General features: G+C 37.5%; 1 protein-coding gene across 1 annotated transcript; it reads left to right on the top strand.

The window, feature by feature from the left end:
- The first annotated feature begins 1,633 nt into the window (after positions 1–1,633).
- On the top strand, positions 1,634–15,932 carry LOC139742833 (antiviral innate immune response receptor RIG-I-like). The gene is made up of 8 exons (XM_071653350.1): positions 1,634–1,973; positions 9,311–9,682; positions 10,321–10,440; positions 11,818–12,348; positions 13,154–13,336; positions 13,717–13,882; positions 14,326–14,449; positions 15,228–15,932. Exons 1-8 carry the CDS (start codon positions 1,796–1,798, stop codon positions 15,267–15,269), a joined length of 1,716 nt encoding a protein of 571 aa, XP_071509451.1. The 5' UTR covers positions 1,634–1,795; the 3' UTR covers positions 15,270–15,932.
- Positions 15,933–19,533: the final 3,601 nt, after the last annotated feature.

Below are 19,533 nucleotides of genomic sequence, written 5' to 3'. Positions count from 1 at the left end.
TTCCTCGCAGCTCTTTCAATGTGTATGTACAAGTGTATTTGATTAGTTTTGATATTTTGGTCATCAGATGTTTATATATATACATATATATATATATATATATATATATATATATATAATTGTGTAGTTTTATATTTTAGTCGAAGAATGATTGTATGACTATGTATGTTATCATAAAATGGAATATGATATTGTACAAAATTCTGCTATTCAGCCATCTCCATGGCTGCAAGTGAATTTTTAGATAAACCATAACCATTACCATTACCATATGAAAAGCTGCTATCATGAGCTTATGCTGAAAAACAAAACCCAACTAGCCTTTGTAATGCCGTGAAACTCCATTCATGTATTCAAGAAATGTGGATCTGCGTTGTAAAGAAAAAGTGTCACATTTCCATTAGACGTACTTCCTGACTTTCGGTTGACCCTAATCAGCATTGTATGCTATGTATTTGAATTGGTAATGTCTACATGACTGGTTTCTACATAACTCAATTTGACACATACAGTGTACTCTTTTAAATAGTTTTTTTTTTTTGTTCTAGACAAGGCAATTTTAAATGTGTTGGGATCGGAAATACGAGATTTGTTTGTGTGTGTTTGTGCGTGTGTTTTTTTGTTTGTGTGTGTGTATGCATTAACCATGCAACACTGAATGTACATGGGTCCAAACAGTGGTCATAGAACCACAGATTTATAGTCCAACCACGAAGTTATACACAATCAGAAAGAACTAGAGCAATTAGAATGCAACTCGCTGAATCCACTGTCTCAACCGAAAGAACAAATCTTTCATTTTCAGTATTAACTTCATTGATCTTTACCACAGACCAAGGACTGACCTGTCTGTAATCCTCTTTGTAGGAAATACTTTCCAATTGGTGTAATAATGTGTTAAATTAAATCACATCATTTCACTCATCTTATGAAAATTATCACATAGAAATGACATTTAAGCTAAATTCGGTAACCTTTGACCCTTACTGTCAACCCTTACCTTGTCTACATAGTTATCCAGACAGCTATTTGTTAATCAACGTCTCTCCCCTGCTTTCATGATGCTATAGCCGTAGAACAATTTTGACAATTTTAATCAGAGAGCAATGATATGTGATCTCGACCTTTAAGCTATCTCACTAGATCATGTTCTTTACAACAAAAAAGTATTTAATTAATTTTTGTAGCTGGTTCACCAACTTCTGTCACCATTGGACACACGGAAATGAAGTACAATGTATTAACTGGAAATATTTTCTTTTGCCAAAATTCAGTAACCTCTGACATAATCTTTAACAAAAGAAAGTGCCATTTGAACAGGTGTCATAGATTAATATAGTTATTAACTCAAGGTAATGAAAGGACAAAAACACAGTGCATTCGTAACACTGCCTTGACGTCGACATAGGCATGTGAGAAGTGGGAAATAGAAAGTCCTCTGAAATAAAGGTAAATATCGAATTAAGTACACCAGGGCTACCAAGCCAAGCAACATCTGAATGGGGATTCCCCTGATTGGGGATTCCCCGTGCTACGTCGTCTCGCCGTTTCCTGCAATCAGCTGCGTTGCTGAACGCCACTTGCGCAATACGCGTGGAGGAGTCTGACGTGTGACTGCAAGGTATACAACGCAACTGACTGCTAGCTTCCTACCACCTGCAATAGCCGTGATAGACACAGAAGGATTCATATTAACAGGAAATACGACCGAGGGTAAAGGAGAGGAAAAGACCCGGGGAAGAGACAGACGGAGTAAGATCATTCTGTGAGTTAATGTCACGGGGTTTATGTGAAGATGGCAGCGATCCGGGGCAAGGTGCTACGGGGCTATCAGAGAGAATTAACAGGCCCTGGTCTCAAAGGGTTCAACTACATCATCTGCGCCCCGACCGGATCGGGCAAGACGCACACGGCTGCCTGGCTGTGTCATCGCCGCATGCGTGAGACAGAGGCTGAAGGAAGGCGTTTCAAAGGTAAGCGCGGTAGGAGGTATACATTTGAGTGAGTGGCCACCAAGATAAGAGGTAAACTGTAAGTTTATGTGACAAGTGATAGGGATTTCTCTCGTGATTCATCACTAGTGTGGCCTGCAATGGCTCTCACACACGTCTAAATCCACTATGCAGTTTTTGTAGTTGTATGCAAGGATAAAGACGGTTTGTTTTTGTTATTAATTCATCACTTTTTTTTTGGTGCCTGGGCTTTCTATGTTTTGTCGGAGTTCAGCAAACATAAATGCTTAATCAAACCGAATGTCTGCTGGTTAATTCAAAGCAAGATAAAAGTCTCAGAAGAGAGGTGTGAAATTACATGTAATGGGGGGGGGGGCAAACGAGGGTGCATCATAACAACTATAATGGTTATCGTCTGCTATTCAAGCATTCCAGAAACCGTTCAAGAGTAATTCTACAAACACCAGCTGTAGCCGAGGAAACAGAGTTAAAGACAGAGTGAAATTTAGCTTATACGTATACAATTTACGCCATCAACTCTACCATTAGGCGTATTGACTAAAACTTTATAATATCCCCATCTCACTAGACGGCGATTCCGTTACGATCATCAAAAATTGACAAAGCGCGGGGAATCGTGGCTTGATCGCTTTAAATCTTCTCCATCGTATCTTGAGCGGTTCAGAAGCGCGGAGGATTGCCACCATCGCCATGGTCGGCGACCTCGCTATGGAAGTTTTGAAACATGTCCAAAACTTCCGTAGCGAGTTTGCGACCGATCGCCGTGGTTTTAGAGCGTATCACCATCGCCTCACGAGCGCATTGAAAGCGCCACATTCGTAGACTTTCTGACAGGGTAGCAACGCGTTGGGCGTAACTCACGCGCATCGAAAGGGGCCCCCATCGCCCATGAAAATTACCACTTTTACAGTATTACGTAACAGGAACCAACCATGAACGATAGAAGTGTTGCACAGACCAGGAAGGTGGAGATGGAGAAAAACGTATAAAATTCACTTTTCTACGTATACTCAGTACAAATCTACTCTGTTTATTAAATTGTTTGAATGTCATACACCATTCCAAGTCAATGAAAGTGAATTGAGTTGTAATCTTTTCAAATGATATATCTTCGTAGAATTGCCTCATTGTAGGATACAATTTGTAGTTTGCTCGTAAGCCGGTTCTTTAATATTATATACATATAATATTATTTTACCCTTTTAATTGAATTGATGACTTAACTAATAGTGCAATTTCACATCAGGTTCTAACTGATGTGTTCTCGAATGCTAAGATGTAAGGGTAAAACCATATTCTGCATGTCCATGTTGGTTTAATGCTGACATCTGCCTGAAGAAATTCAATCATAAAACATATTTTATACCCCGATCGCTTGAGATCGTAGCAAGAGCCCGGCGTAAACGTATCACTGTCGCTCCGATCGTATCACTGTTGTAGCGACGTCTTGATAAGCGTACGAATATCGCAACACAGTCGGTTCGATCGCAGAAGCAGCGCGTCTTGTCGGCCTGGAAATGCGGCAACAACGTGGCAGAGTCGTATTATCATCGTGGCGCTATCGCCTTTAATAGCGCAGGTTGAGCGTGGAGAAATCGTGGTGTAATCCCCTCGGGGTCAAAAAATGGAGAAGGAGGGCGATCGCGCCACGATTTGTTAAATCGTCACAGATCGCAATGGTCGCCATGGTCGCCTTCCTAGTGAGATGGGGGCCTAAGTTTACTAGCCCGATCAGACGCCGTGCTGTTGGCTGTGCGGCGACAGGACTGTGTATAGCCATTTTATTTACAGCTCTAATGAATATTGGAGCCATCTTTAGCTTTCAAACCTTCCAAACCATTTCGAAGACAGGATTTTAGTAATTTATGAGGAAATACTCAAAGCATTCGCAGGAATTGTGATTATCAAGATCTTTGTCTTAGCAAAAAGAAGTTCTTCACTTTATTTTATCAATCACATTTGATGTTGATAGGTAAAAATTTCGAATAAGTCTGTAATATCACCTCTAGCAATGTCTAATAGTGCTATGTGTTGAAACCGATGGATCAAGTATTATGGGAAATAATGTAAGGTCCGTTTGAAGAGACTACATTTGGGGAATTCCAGATCGGTAGTTGTCAAAAAAATTCTCCACTGACATCAAATAATGTCACTGCTGACTTAAGATGCCTGACTACGGTAGGATAAGATATAGGAGATGACTGAGACCTTCTGAGACTGAACTGGACCGTAAAACTTTCAACCAAAATTTGCTTCTCCATCTCCCCGACCAGACAAAGAAGTGCACGCCTTTGATACCGCTGCTCTCTCATTGAGCTTGCAACGAGAGCATGAGTGTATCACTCCTATTAGTAAAATGTAATATCAACGCTAAATGTAATATCGACCCTAAATGTAATACACCTTAACCCTAAATGTAATAACAACCCTAGATGTAATACATTGTAACGCTAAATGAAATAATCGAGTCAACCCTAAATGTAATACATTTTAACGCTAAATGTAATAACCGGAGACAACCCTAAATGTAATACATGTCAACCCCAAATGTAACATCGACCCTAAATGTAATACTTTTTTAAACCCTAAATGTAATATCGACCCTAAATGTAATACATTTTAACCCTAAATGTAATATCGACCCTAAATGTAATACACCTTAACCCTAAATGTAATACATTTCAACCCTAAATGTAATATCGGCCCTTAATGTAATACATCTTAACGCTAAATGTAATATCGACCCTAAATGTAATATAGTTATACATCTCAACGCTAAATGTAATAATAATCCTCAATGTATTTCATGTCAACCCTATTAAATGTAATACTAGTACATTTCAACACTTGATGTAATTACGACCCTAAATCTAATAAACCTCATTATAGAGAGTGTAACCAACGCAGAATATCGGGCAAAAGGTCAGGGGGTATACGAAGGGGATATGACGCAACGTTCTGTAGCACTCTTGAAAGAGCAGCAGTAGTTGGTTGTATTTGTTTTTGTTGTTTACCCAGGTAAAAATCACACAGTCTTATTTAATCCATTGTTTGCTGCAAAGTTAATTTGGTCCATGTGACATAATTTTTAAATCTATTACCTTTATCATATTAGATCACACAAACATTTTATATTCCAATCTTTATTCAGTGTTCATGATTGCTTACAGTTTTGTTGAAAAGGAAAAAAATGGGCAAAAGTTACGTCAGTTTGCCTTACTCATACATTCATTTATCATAGGAAAGTCAATATACAAATGGTGACTCAAAGATGATAAAAAAGACATCTATTTCCTTTTGCTTTAAGGGCGTTTTTGAAATTATTTCGTGTACCCTCCCCACGACCAATTGTCCCAGTTTCGTGTTACTAAGTATAGTAGTGATTGCCAGGAGTCGTGAACAATGTCATGAGGCTAATTATTTCGGCCAGTGATTTGCTGCCATGTCAATGTGTGACAGATATTTCGTCATTGAAACATTATATAGATAATGATAGTTCATAAAAGTTTTGTGAAATCTTTCTAAATCTTTCAAATTCTAATTTTCTCAATCTACTCGCTCTATCATCCCGTTTCATCAGTAGGCATATGTTTTTTTTCTTGCAATATTATTCATATTCAGAATTTCCTTGCAAATAATTTTTGCCCATTTTTTTCTTTTTCAACAAAACTGTAAACAATCATGAACACTAATTGAAGATTGGAATACAAAATGTTTATGTGATTGTATGATAAAGGTATAGATTTAAAGACTATGTAACATGGACTTAATTAACAACATTAACTTTGCAGCAAACAAAGGAATTAATAAGACTATGTGATTTTTACCTTGGTAAACAACAAAAACAAATCTAAGCAACTATTGCTGCTCTTAAAAGAGTGCTATAAAAAGTTGCGTCATATCCCCTTCGTATACCCCTGACCTTTTGCCCAATGTTCTGCGTTGGTTACACTCAGGTTTTTAAATTTAGGGTCGTAATTACATTAAACGTCAAAATGTATTACATTTGCAGGGTTGACATGAATCACATTTAGGATTGTAAGTATATTTAGCGTTAAAATGTATTACATTTAGGGTTGTTATTACATTTAGCGTTAAGATGTATTACATTTAGGGTCGATATTACATTTAGGGTTGAAATGTATTACATTTAGGGTTGTTATTACATTTAGGGTTAAGGAGTATAACATTTAGGGTCGATATTTCATTTAGGGTTAAAAAGTATTACATTTAGGGTCGATATTACTTCTAGGGTTGACATGTATTGCATTTAGGGTTGTTATCACATTTACGGTTGACACGTATTACATTTAGGGTTGTCTCTGGTTATTACATTTAGGGTTGACTCGATTATTACATTTCGCGTTAAAAATGTATTACATCTAGGGTTGTTATTACATTTAGGGTTAAGGTGTATTACATTCAGGGTCGATATTACATTTAGCGTTTTGGGATGAGACATATTATGAGGACAAGCTCGAAAAGGGGGAAACATTTTTTTTTGCTCGACATAGACTGCGGCGCTATGTCACCTCGGAAAGCTTTGTATAGTATTGGGGGTTGTTTAGCACACGCAGAGAACAGCCAAATTTATCACTGATAATTGATCATGTACAAACCTATAAAGTTTCGATCACGATATTAAGTTTATTTTACAAAATAATTTGTTATACAAAACTTGTAGAACCATACATGATATGGGTGTAGGGATTCGTTTGGCGTACACATTAACATTTTCATCGGAAAATGCATGTCGAATTTATACTTTTTTGTATACATACTGTTGAAAGAAGTGAAAATAAAACCTTTGAATTGAATTGAATTGAATTGAATTGGAAAAGAGAAGATGAAGAAAACATAATTCTGTCACCGTTATTACTGTCCAAATATTCTGGATTTGACACTTTGCATTCATCGTGTTTTCTTTCATGAAATGATGGTAGTTTTTTGTCGAATCCACCGTAGGTGAGGGGAGACTAAGGGATCGCCTGCGGCGTCTGTCCGTCCGTCGTCTGTCCGTAACGCTACAAAAACTTAAGTAACTCTTTACTCTGGGCTTCAATTGCAATCAAACTTCGAGGGAAGAGGGGTCATACAAAGTTTCACGTTTTGCCATATATGAAGGTCACCTCAAGGTCAAAGGTCACAGGCAGGGGTCAATGAACTTTAGGGCCCAATGTTAAGTTTTTATGGTGCATTTCTATTGTGGGTCATAACTACTGATCCATAACTCCATTCGTGACCAAACTTGGATGGTAGATGTCCCTTGGGGAATGGATGGTCACCACAAGGTCAAAGGTCACAGGCAGGGGTCAATGAATTTTTTATCATTAATTATTTTGTTTACACGTATAAATGGTGATATCGTGATCATTCAGTTTAAACCCTTTTTTTAAATATACACAATGGAAAATCAAATGGCTTAGCTTTCAAAGTCATCCGAATGTCTGCAGCTTCCAGGCCGCTTCCCCTAACCGATTGATTCACTTTATGTGGGTTTGTACAAGGAAGTGGCAGTCTGTATTACGGGACCACCCTTAATGTCAACATTGTGCACTCACTCTAACTTTTACCTTGTGTAATCGTAAACTCACAAACTTTGATATGACAAAGTTCTCGTGACTCTTTATAGTGTAATTCTGCTCGTAAAATCACATCGCGTTTAATGAAATACAAAGAAATGTTCCAGTGCCATTAATATATAATGGTGTTTGCCTATATAGTTAGATTTGCTCAGACATGCATTCTTTACATGATTTAATAGTGTATTCAATAAGGACGTGTTTGTCGATGATCTTGACTTTGAATATCTAATTATTCACGCGCAATGTCGAACTTTGTGCTATGTTATTGCAAGAAATCGCTATTTTTGTCGTTGGAGTTGCACATCTCCTCGAAACCTTTTTCTACGTCTGACTATACTGTTAATTTCAACTATAGATATAGCAGAAGAGTGGATGGAAAGAAGTACATGGGTTACCGTGTTTCTCGTTTTTGTGTGTTTTAACGCTAGAAAACGTGAGATTCTGAAGATGTTATACGCTGCGTTGATTTCCTTTATGTAATTCAAGTCTGTTCATTTTCACAATATTAGTATACACAAGCATTCCATTCAACAATAACAAGACACACCCACACACACACACACACACACACAAATATGCATCGGTGAATGAAGTAATCGTTGGAAGCAAAATTATTCCGGAAATGAAATTGTGTTTTCATCAGCTCCTCATAATGCTGTTAAGAAATGTTGAAAGATTTCATTGAATACAGGCATTACTTCGTCCCAGTCAGATTATAAACCTACAAAAACTGCGTGAATGACGTGCATTAATGTTGAGGCTTTACTGCGTCTCACTCAACTTGAAGATATTTTGGACAGCAGAAAATGGACAATATTGTTGTTTGTAGTTTTGAGTGACCTGCATGTAATTATACATGTACTTGAAAATGAAAAACGCTACTTATAATGTGCCATAAAATGATAATTCTATACTAAATTGAGACGCTTTCTCAAAACGATTGCACTGACACTTTAGGTATAGCCTGAGAATCTTTGTCTTATGGCCTTTTTGCTCATTATCTCGGACCACGCTTTCTCTTTTTTTGCCATATTGATTGACTTTGCCGTATATGTCCATTTCTGGCATTCTACCCGAGCTCCATCACCACTGCGTCAAAGTTTTTCCCGAGACAACTTCTCTCTCTCTCTCTCTCTCTCCCTCTCTCTCTATCTCTCCCAAACTAGATTATGTAGGATGATATTCTTTTTTACGTTTATTTCATCTTTGCAGTGCTCTCTTCTTGCTTTTTCTCTGTGAGAGCATTTTTGTTTAATCATGAAAGCACGACTAAATTCATAAGACTTTGTGAGACATCTATTGAAATACATATGCATTCCCGAACCATTATAAACATTGTTGGTATTTCTGTGGTTATATGATTCTTAGTATTTGTCATGTGTCATGATCTCATACTTTTAATGATTTTTTTTTCATTACAGCGGATTAAAATCAAGAATGATATTGAGTCAACTAAAACGGGTTCTCCGTCAACAGCCTTTCGTTATTGAAAAGTATACTAGCATACATTTGTTTTTAAATGATGTGATTTGCTTGGATTCCGTCATCCGTTGTGGGATTAACTGGTGTCTAAATTAGATTTTTACTAATAAAACATGCAATGAACTTTTGAAGCATTTTGCAAGGTGATAAGAAAGTATTCTATGTTCTAAACTAATGTTGTACACCATGCAATATGCCTAACTCAACCATTTCTATACATGAAAAGGTTATACATTTATTTGTGATTCCTGCTCATTTGTTTTGGTACAGCCCTATTCATTGTTCCGACGCGGCACCTGAAGAGTCAACAACGGGACGCTTTCCTGGATCTCTTCGATCAAAGTTCCGCCATCATCGTCACCAAGACGCAGCAATTCCGGAAAAATTTTGAGCACCCGCAAACCAAGGCACTGATGATAACCGCCCAGATCTTGGTCAACGCTATCCGTGAGGGCAACTTCACGTTCCAGGAGTTATCCATGCTAGTGTTCGACGAGTGCCACCATACAACACTGAATCATCCGTACAATGAGATCATGAGAGAGTACATTCTGGAGAAGAAACGACTCATCGATCAGGATAAGAAGAAAAGAGGCAGTTGGTTAGTCGGGAGACCGTTTGGTCGTCTACCCCAAATCATCGGTAAGCTTCCCTCTCGCTCAACTAACCGATCCAGGATTTGCAGGGGTGGGGGTAGGGAGATAGGGGAAATTAATACTTTGTTGCAATTTGTTTTGTCCCTGCTCTCTTTCAGCATAGTAAATTTGATGTAGGTGGATGGAATTACTCGACGCATCATTCCAAGATGATTGTGGCGACAACCAATCCTCCCTAGTTGTTTAATGATGAGTCGTTATGTATATACCAAAATATTAAATCTGTGAATATTTAACGAGTCACATTCATTCATTCTCAAGATCCATAAAATTACAAAGTTGGTCAAGTCATGTATGAGTGTGTTTTTATGGTGTAGCCAGTCTTGTCATTTTACAGCAGTATAATGTCATAACGATGTTTCTCGCGGCTGTTGATAATTCTGCACTAAATATCAATTATGCTTAGAGGAGGATTATTGGGCAGCTTGTCTTTAGAATCGACCTAAAATTCATATTTACTTTCATATAAGATTTAGAATCATAGATTTGTAATGAGAAATAAAAAACGTGTATTACTACCATTCAAATTCAATCTTTTTCGGGACAAAACAAACGAGAATTTACTACGGAATACAATCCATGTACATTATGTATGCATAAATTATACTTCTGTCGTTTATCCAGGACTGACGGCATCAGTGGGTATGGGTGGATCTAAGGACGCAGTGCAACACATCATCGATCTCTGTGCGAACCTGGATTGTTCTGGAGTGAAGACCGTGACAGAAGAGGCCAACCAAAGAGGTAAACAATCGATTTCACTTATCCACTTAAGGTTGCAGTGATAGATTCAAACAAAAAGGGGAGAAGTCCCATTAAATATGGACAGAAATCAAGAAATATACAAAATGTGAAACTTATACTTGTTCTCACGAAACACTGATCGCAACTGTCATGTGCAGTTAGAGAAGTTACAGAGAAAGTTATGGAATGTGAAACTTACACTTGTTTAAACTTATCGTTCCATCATGCTGCCATGATTTTGGGGCACGAGAATCTCATTAAAATCATGTGTCGGTCAATTTCTTTAATTATGACAACCTCTACCTCGTGAAAAGTCATGATTGCTTGGTTATAAAAAAAAACTATGATAAAGTGATGAACGTGGCTCTGAACATTCTTATTGATACAGTATTATTGTACTGAAAAAAAGAAGAACCTGAGTGAAGATTTTAGATATGTGCGGGTTTATATTCGGAAGCTCGAAGGCGATGACAGTCACATCATTTCACCTGATTTACATACAATATGGTGGTTGCTATGGGCAGAACCACAGTTTGGAAGACATGTGATATTTCTAAATCCCTCTATTTTCTGATTATATTATAAGTTCAGTTTCGATGTAACTTCTACCATTTTGCTAGTTGATTTTATTCCATTTATCAAGTTCAACGTGGAGTGACCGTGCAACCACCTTACTAAAAAAAACCAACACACACTTTTGTATACCTTATAACTTATGTTCTAAGGTATCAAAAATATATGAAGAAATTTTATTGCCTTCAAATGATTTGGTGATATTGCTTCATTCAAAATCCAGCATTGCTCCCTGCAGGAGCACATGAACACTGAGAGGCGATCTTAATACTCAAAATTGACTCGATAACGTTGCTCTAATTCTCTTCAACAGATTGCGTTTGATACCCAGTAGAAAATTCTGTGGCCGTATCGGTTGAAGGATGCATTCTTACAGTTACGACAGCCGCCGGCAGGATGACTCAAAGATCAATAACGTTTTGCAGTGTCCGAATTAAACGTCATCAATGAAATATTGATACATTACATTCGTTGATAAACGTAGGCCGGTATAGTAAAACTTTTTTACAGCTTCTTAGGAAAGCTGCAAATTCATTTCTTTTACTCAGAAACCAAAAATTTGGCAAAGTCGTAAGATAATGGTTTCTAATGTAATTAAGATTCAGTCGAGCCTTGAATCACTGTAGGAAATACTTTTATCTTCTGCACTGAAGCGAATATCGGCGCAACATACAGATATGCTGTCCCTCCAGCGATGAGTTCTAGCTTCAAGAAATACCCTATTGTCATTTGACTGTCAAAATGTATCATTTTATGTTGAACTTAGTAATGGCTATAGTTCAATATATTAATTTACCTATTCAGAACTTCAAAGTATCAACAACCCACCGGAACTCGATGACATTATTGCAACAGAACCTCGGCGGCCATCACAAGATTCGAGTTCTTTCATTAACCTTCTGAAAGAAACCATGATGGAAATCGAACGAAACCAACTTGTACAATACCTAAGAGTTGACGTCACCGGTAAGACACCTAATTACGGATCCGAGGACTACCAGACCTGGATTGGACCAGTGATGGCAAACGCACGGGAAAAGAAAATTTCTGGCTATCTTGCTGTTGCGTCTTACCTTTTCAAACTCAACCTGGCGTTGATGACATACGAGGATCTACCTGGACGCTATGTTCTGCTCGCCATGGACAAGTTCCTCGAGCAGACTCGCGAAGACTTTGACTCTCTGCCTGTAGGTAAAGCCTGTCGCCAAATATATGAGAAGCGGCTTCCACAACTCAAACGGCTTGCCGAAAACGAGCACCCACTAGAGATACCCAAGCTGAAGTCTCTAGTACAGCTTCTTGAAGAAATGTTCCGACAAAGGGCTGATGCAAGAGGTATCCATCCTAATCTAGTTCTGATCGCGCTTTTGGCATTTTAATGGCTGTTGCAGGATCAACTCGTAGAGCTTAGATTTAATTTAGCTTATTAGGAGGAATTCATCATCATTTTCCGTAATAAAACCATGATGCCTTAGTCATTTAGGAGTAGGCGTGCCCCCATTGTTTGCGGTCTTGTTCTTGTTATAGTCTTTTCTCTCTGTCCGTTTCGTCTGACGTCACGATGTCAAGCTTTTCATACATGGAGTCCTTGACTGATCTTGAGCTGAATTTTTCTTCCAATAGAGTAATCCACAAAATTTACAAGCTTTATTTTTCATGTTAATTTCTCTTTTCCATATATACAGTTACAAATAATTTATAATTTTAGTTGCTTACGTGTTCATTTATCGAAATATAAAGACTAAATCACTATGACTGTATTATGTATTATTGTAATTTGTGTGATTTGAAATTCTTTACTCATGTAAGCGTTATGTATATTACCTCGTATTACTTTATATGGAAATAGAATCATATGAATTGAATTGAATATAGCTGTACTTCATAATGCCCGATTTGCTGCGGAACTCTTGCTAAAATATTACTTTTGTTGTTGTTTATTGGATCAAATGATAACATTGTTAACTGAAATAAAGAAATGAAAGAAAGATAACATTATTTTCTGCCATACAAGTTTAATATGAAATTGTTTACTTTTCTGTTAATTGGTCATATCGTATATTGATATTACAGGACGCAAGGTATGCAATTTACTTCGCAGTTTGATGAACAGTCGCTGTCTCTGTACATTTACCTACAGGCATTATCTTGGCTCGTACTCGCTTTGCTACGACTGCTCTTTTGGATTTCATTAATCACAGCATCAACTTGTCGAAGTATAACATAGTATTGCGAGCAACCAGAGTGGTAGGTCAAGGAAAGGCGGTGGAGGACGCCCAGACACAAGCTAAACAGGAGGCAGCGCTCCAAGAGTTCCGAACAGGTGTGGAAAATCAGGACACCCGCATACTAGCACGACAATGAGTACATAGACACCATACACACATACTGAACCATTATCAATAAACATGGCAATGACGATTAGAGGGCTGTAGGAGTATTTTGAAAATGCAAGACCAATGCTATTTTCTTTTTTAAGTTCCCCCAATGTTCTGATTTGGTGTTACGTTTATTACCTTGATTCTTAACTATATACAATACTTATCATGGATTATGATTACAATCATTATGATATGATTCTGTCCATTTACCATCAGCAGATTGAATGGAGATCTGTGTCAAATTGCGTCATTTCCTCCCCTCAGTGACGAAATTTCATGAAACACTAATGGATTCTTACTGTCATTTTCCATGATGTAACAGGGCGGGCTAACGTTCTGGTAGCCACTGACATCGTGCAAGAAGGACTCGACGTCCCTGCCTGCAATTTCATCATCAGATACAACTTCGTGAGCAATGAAATCGGCACGGTGCAGGCCAAGGGGAGAGCCAGGGCGATCGATTCGCAATGTTTCCTCATCGTTGAAAGGCAAGTCGATCCATTGAGAATTACTAGCATGACTGTAGTTGTAACCCTTAAATTCTGTCCTTCACCTTACAATCTCAAAACTCTCTTCCAAATCGTTTTTGCCCCTATCTCACGCGAAAAGATTTTAAAAACACAAAACCCCTGCAAATTATGAAAATTGAATGTCATTCTCAGTCTTGTGACAAAATGATACATGCTTTCCTTGAATCTGCTCACTCACTGTCTGTGTGACTGTCTGTGTGCCTACTTGTCTCCGTCACGTATTCTCACTATGTCTCTCCTTTCAGGTTGTATTTGAACACTATTCTTTCACTTTTACAGCATTTTAGTTTTTCCCTTAAAATTTGACAACTTTGTACTACTATGATATAATGGTTGATCGTAACAAAAGAGAGAGAACTCGTGTACCATCTTTCTGATGGTGTTATTTTACGTTATTGCAGTAATTCGCTGAACGAGCACAGGGAGCAGAAGAACAGGAAGAAAGTCCGTGACATAGAGAGGGCATTGATAAGAATAAATTCTATGGAGAGAGAACAGTGGCTCGGGTCGGTGGCGCAGAAACAGGTGCGTTTTCGTGACAATGCAAACAGGCCATAGGGTTATCATTTGCCTAGTGGTTTAAGATTTCTGTAGCTTCCGAAAGTATGCATGTTTACCAGTCTGAAATGATATTCAGAATTTTGACGGTACATGTATTTAACGTTAGAATGAGGCACAGTCATGTCCGGTTGTTTTTTTGTAATTCAATTCTGATAACTACATCACCATCAATGAAGAACAAAATAACCCATCCCATGACTTGATAACAATATTCTACGAGCTTGCAAGAGATAAGAAGTTCCCACAACAGGACGTGGTGGGGTAAGCATGGACACCACCATCTCTAAACCCGTAACTTTGACAGTCTTAACATTCAGCACATGATGTCCCAGCTAACGATCACTACGATTGGGCAATGATTACATGTCATGAGCAACAGTTAATTACTGCCCAATTATTAAGATACATAATTGTACTAAAAATCCTCTACTCACAATTTGATTCACAAAGGAAATAAGGGACAAAGTGACGATCGTATTAGAAGAACCCTACAATGTACCACCTTCGCACATAGTCCAAATTCTTATTTCTGAAGTCATCTCCTGGTCATTTTTTCGTCTCAGATGTGTTATGTATATGTATAGCTATAGATATATTCATTGTATACAATACAATGTTACGTTCATGAATCCACTACTCTGACGAATTATCCGAAGCACATACTTTTATTTATGGCGTAAATGGAAAGATTTAATGATTGATACAAAGCCATTTAAAAGTCATTGTTTTCTTTGCTCCATAGATCACCATTCTAAGAGAACTACAGCGACAGGAACTCTTATAGGTTACAGCTTTCAGTGACACGCTGCGCTAGGGATTACCCATCGAGTGCAGCAGAGAATAATATCTGATGACTGTGTGGGGGCCACTATTCTTCAGTGATTCAAGGAAACCTTGACTCCACGTTTTAAGTTGGCTTTATGCTCTGTATGTATACACATTTTCACTGAAGAAACTTTTGGGAGCGAAATCCAAAGGAAAACTCTTAAGACCCAACACTACTATCCACCTCAAGGACTCTTACTCGTAAAGGAGACAAAGCCTTCTCCGCTGCTGTCCCGCGCCTATGGAATCAGCTCCCCAGAGTATCCAGGAATCACCATCTCTGGCAGCTTTCCCAAAGTCCTTAAAGACTGCTTTTTCTTCTATAATTAATCAATCAATCAATTATGCATACCAAACTATTCAATATATTACCCCATCCCCTTAATCTAAGTTTGATATTATTTTGTGAACTGTGATACAGTAATGTTCATGCGTTGTATGTTCAGAGCATTTTATAAATACCAATATGGTATTGTATCGTATTGTATTGTGTTCACATTGTACATGACAATATTGTATTGTAAAAAAGGCTCATTAAATTATGGTGCAGTTCCAATGACATGGCAATGATAAGTTTCATAGGAGAATTTACCTCAAGACTACAGCGATTACTAATGTCACAGTACGGTAACGTTATAAAGAAAATGTAAAGAGAATTAACAAAAATATATAATTTTCATATATTTTCAAAGTGAAAAGTACACATTCTTCGACTTGTTACTGGTTTTAAAGGATAAAATCATTCCCCCTTCTGAAAGAGGCAAGCAAGTGTGCTTATATTATGTGTAATACCAAAATGAAAATGCTGAATCTTCGTTATATTTTCTTTACATCGCAGAAATAGAAATGTATCCTCCCCTGCACTCAACTTAAAAAAGAAAGAAAACAATTGAACAAGGAACGGTGTAAAATGACAAAGGGTGTCACAACATGCGTGCACAATAAAGATGTCTTACAATTTGATATTCTTATAGAGATGACAAAGACAAGTTCCGACAATTAGATTGTTTTTATTATATTTTACTCTGCTTGTTTTCATCATTTATATACAAGTACTACGTACCCATAGATAGTCCTTGCTTTTCGTTTGGGGAGTTCTTCGCTTTTGCAAAACTACGTGATCAAGAATAAATTGAATCAACAGATTCATTCTTAACACACTATTTTACGCAATTCTAGTTATTGGTTAAACTCTCATCTGAAAGGGAACCTTTATGTAATACTTGAATTATAGGGAACAAGCTTGTTCCTCACTTTTGAACGAAAATTCATAAAGCTTTCACAGCTGACTTTGTTTCATGCCTGTAGTTTCTTCGAATCAAATATTATAATTGCATTATTGCAACGGTACAAAATTACGACACAGAAACTGATGCTCTGTTGCAGGAGGGCCGCTATATAAGAGAACCAAAGATAACTAATTGCAGAGATATGACATAAAAGACAATATTATTGTGAGTACAGCTATAATGAAAGATATTCACAACACAGATTTAGGTAGTTCGATTTATGAAAACGTGCAGAAATCATGATAATGTAAATGATAATAAGGAAGAATGCGAAACTGATGTCGATTGTCAAGGATCACGGTGCTGTCACGACTGGCACAAAAAGAAAAATGATGACAATTTAACTGATTTAACGCTGACATTAGTTCGTGCAAGAAAGAACAAAGATCCATAATAAATATTGATATTAGACTGATTCTTCTCCTATAAAAGAGGACAAAGACTGAGGCTAATTATCAAAAATTTCGCTCATACATAATCTTTTCAACGACCCTCCCGCTGTGATGATTGCAAGAGGAACAAGCAGAGGGTTACTATTCTAGAGACCTATCAAGCCACCAGTGAATGTCAAGACCCAGCAAGAGACTCTTATGGAGATCTGTTCAAATCTCTTTAAAACAAATATCACATCTAATCACAGCAGAGCGCCGTTCGGGGGAAGTTATGATCTTCCCACTGATGGCCAACTGACGAATCGACAGTAATATTCATTGGGAGTACAGAGCGCAGGCGAGTTTGTCTTATTACAACCAATAATGTGTCATAAAGACACAGCCAATGAATAATATTGCATCTTTACTCACATATAAAGTCACATCACCTGACGCACGAAGTCACAGTAGTGATTTTTCTGTTAAGTAGTTCACGGCCAAGGAACTAAATGAGCTTGTGGAAATACTAGTAGATATCCGTTTCCAGTCAAGTTGTTACGTGCAGTGATAGTGTCTGATCAACAGGAGCATGCAGTTGGTAGTAAATTTAACTTATAAATAGCCATATTGTACCAATGTCTGTTTAAGTTCTTATTGTTGTTTCATCAACAAAAAACAATCGCTTTTATTTTGGCTGTATTTAATATCAGGAAATTATATTGTCGTTATCAATAAAGTCCCTACAGTTTACCTATAGTATAAAAAAAATATTATAGTGCAGACGGTACATGTATGATTATTACTTCTGTCTACTCACAGGGATATGATTATACTTGTTCTCAATACACTGTTTTTAACCTGCTTGTCTAACATGTGTGAGTGTGTATAAGGTTAGTGTGATGGACGCCAACGAAGACCGCACTAGGATTCAGGCAGGACATACTGCTGTTACTACTGCAAGTGTACTACTACTACCATAGAAGGTACTGATACAACTTGGCAAAAGTAGCCTGATTGGCAGAGTGTTATAAACTTTAATGATTACGCCCTTCTTCTAATTCGCCTTGTTCAGATTACATCTGCATGCCTCCTGCCAGGCTTGAAGATTCTTGCAGATGGTTGACGTAGTGCTTGTGCAAACTGAGTTTGGTGCATTATGTAAGGAAGTTGCAGTAAAAAACAAACAAACATACAAACAAACAAGTGATTTTGATAACGGCTCTTTATTACCTTCCGTCATCCTTAGATAGAAGGCTATTGCAGATGAAGCATTTATTTTTCAGGGGCCCGTTGCATAAAAGTTACAATTATGATAACTTTGCCATCCAGTGGTAACTACAATGGCAACAATACTCAACAGCCAATCAAAATCAAGAATTCCATGGAAGTTACCATTGGATGGCAAATTTACCATAATACAAGTACATATAGTAACTTTTATGCAACGGGCCCCTGGTTGAGAGAACGCGCTCCATCATAGTGTATACTTTACCCCATATATCCTTGGAGAGAAGGATTTGTTGGGGTTCTGTCCTGGACAGTGGATGTGCAGTCCACCTTCATGCACTAATCGAGTTCTTGTTCGATCAGTATGTAGTAGGCATGGTAGGGTGATGTACTCTATCGTAGAAACAACAACTCACCGAGGTTATTTTGGAGTTTGTTCAGGAGTACCCGTCGAGAATCGTCTCTGCCACCAAGTTGATCGAGCATGGATGTCGCTCTTGAGATGTTGCGTTATCTGTTCAACACAATTTAGGACACTGAAATGCACGAAGAGAACGCGTAACCCTTTTCTGTGAAAATTGTGATATAGATGCTATTACTAATTCAGGGATTTCCGGGGAATTATTATTTTGTGGGAGCTGACTGAATCACTTGTAAACTACACGAATGCGTGTAATACCTCCTGCACAAACAAACAATTAAACAACGGTTTTTTTCTTTTCCCGTTATAAACATCTTTGGGGGGGGGGGTTGATGATGAATGCGTGAAACATAATGATGCCCATACACGTCATGACATTTTCCTGAGAGTCAAGATTAGTGCAGGTCTGTTTTGGGGTAATTGATTATTATAACACAAGTATTCCCTCCAAACAGCGTCGTAGTGTACTGTCTCCCTCTCCCCCCTCCCACGCTCTCTGATAATGCATAATGTATAATAGTTATGTGATTATTGGGTATATAATTTACATGACATGTATAGGTATATTAATGAATAATATATACATTGTACATAGAAAATATGTATTTCATTTTCAATTCATTTATTTCATTGATTAAGTATCCATGCAAATTACAATCGTAACATACGTACTTACACAGACCAATGAATTGATATTGAAAATTCAGAGTATACAAACTTTGAATAATATGGCATAATACAAAATGGATTTAAATCAGTCTATGTATTTTATATAGGATAATTAATATTATGTGTGGGGAACCTATACAGAATATATTTGTGGGGGTTTATGGCTATCAATACATAAATTCGTGTACGTAAAACAAAGAATATCATTATACAACAACAGTAACTCTTACAACATAATTCAATTCA

The sequence above is a fragment of the Diadema antillarum genome, unplaced genomic scaffold, assembly GCF_040938485.1.
Source record: "Diadema antillarum isolate AM-2024a unplaced genomic scaffold, OU_Dant_1.0 seq00001022_RagTag, whole genome shotgun sequence".
Lineage (NCBI taxonomy): Eukaryota > Metazoa > Echinodermata > Echinoidea > Diadematoida > Diadematidae > Diadema > Diadema antillarum.
This window is presented reverse-complemented; position numbering and strand designations above follow the sequence as displayed.

Excerpts from the sequence above, each read along its gene's own strand:
- LOC139742833 (XM_071653350.1), top strand. The coding sequence starts at position 1,796 with ATGGCAGCGATCCGGGGCAAGGTGCTACGGGGCTATCAGAGAGAATTA. Across the intron at positions 13,337-13,716 it reads GCTCCAAGAGTTCCGAACAG|GGCGGGCTAACGTTCTGGTA; the intron begins GTGTGGAAAATC and ends ATGATGTAACAG. Across the intron at positions 14,450-15,227 it reads GGTCGGTGGCGCAGAAACAG|ATCACCATTCTAAGAGAACT; the intron begins GTGCGTTTTCGT and ends TTTGCTCCATAG.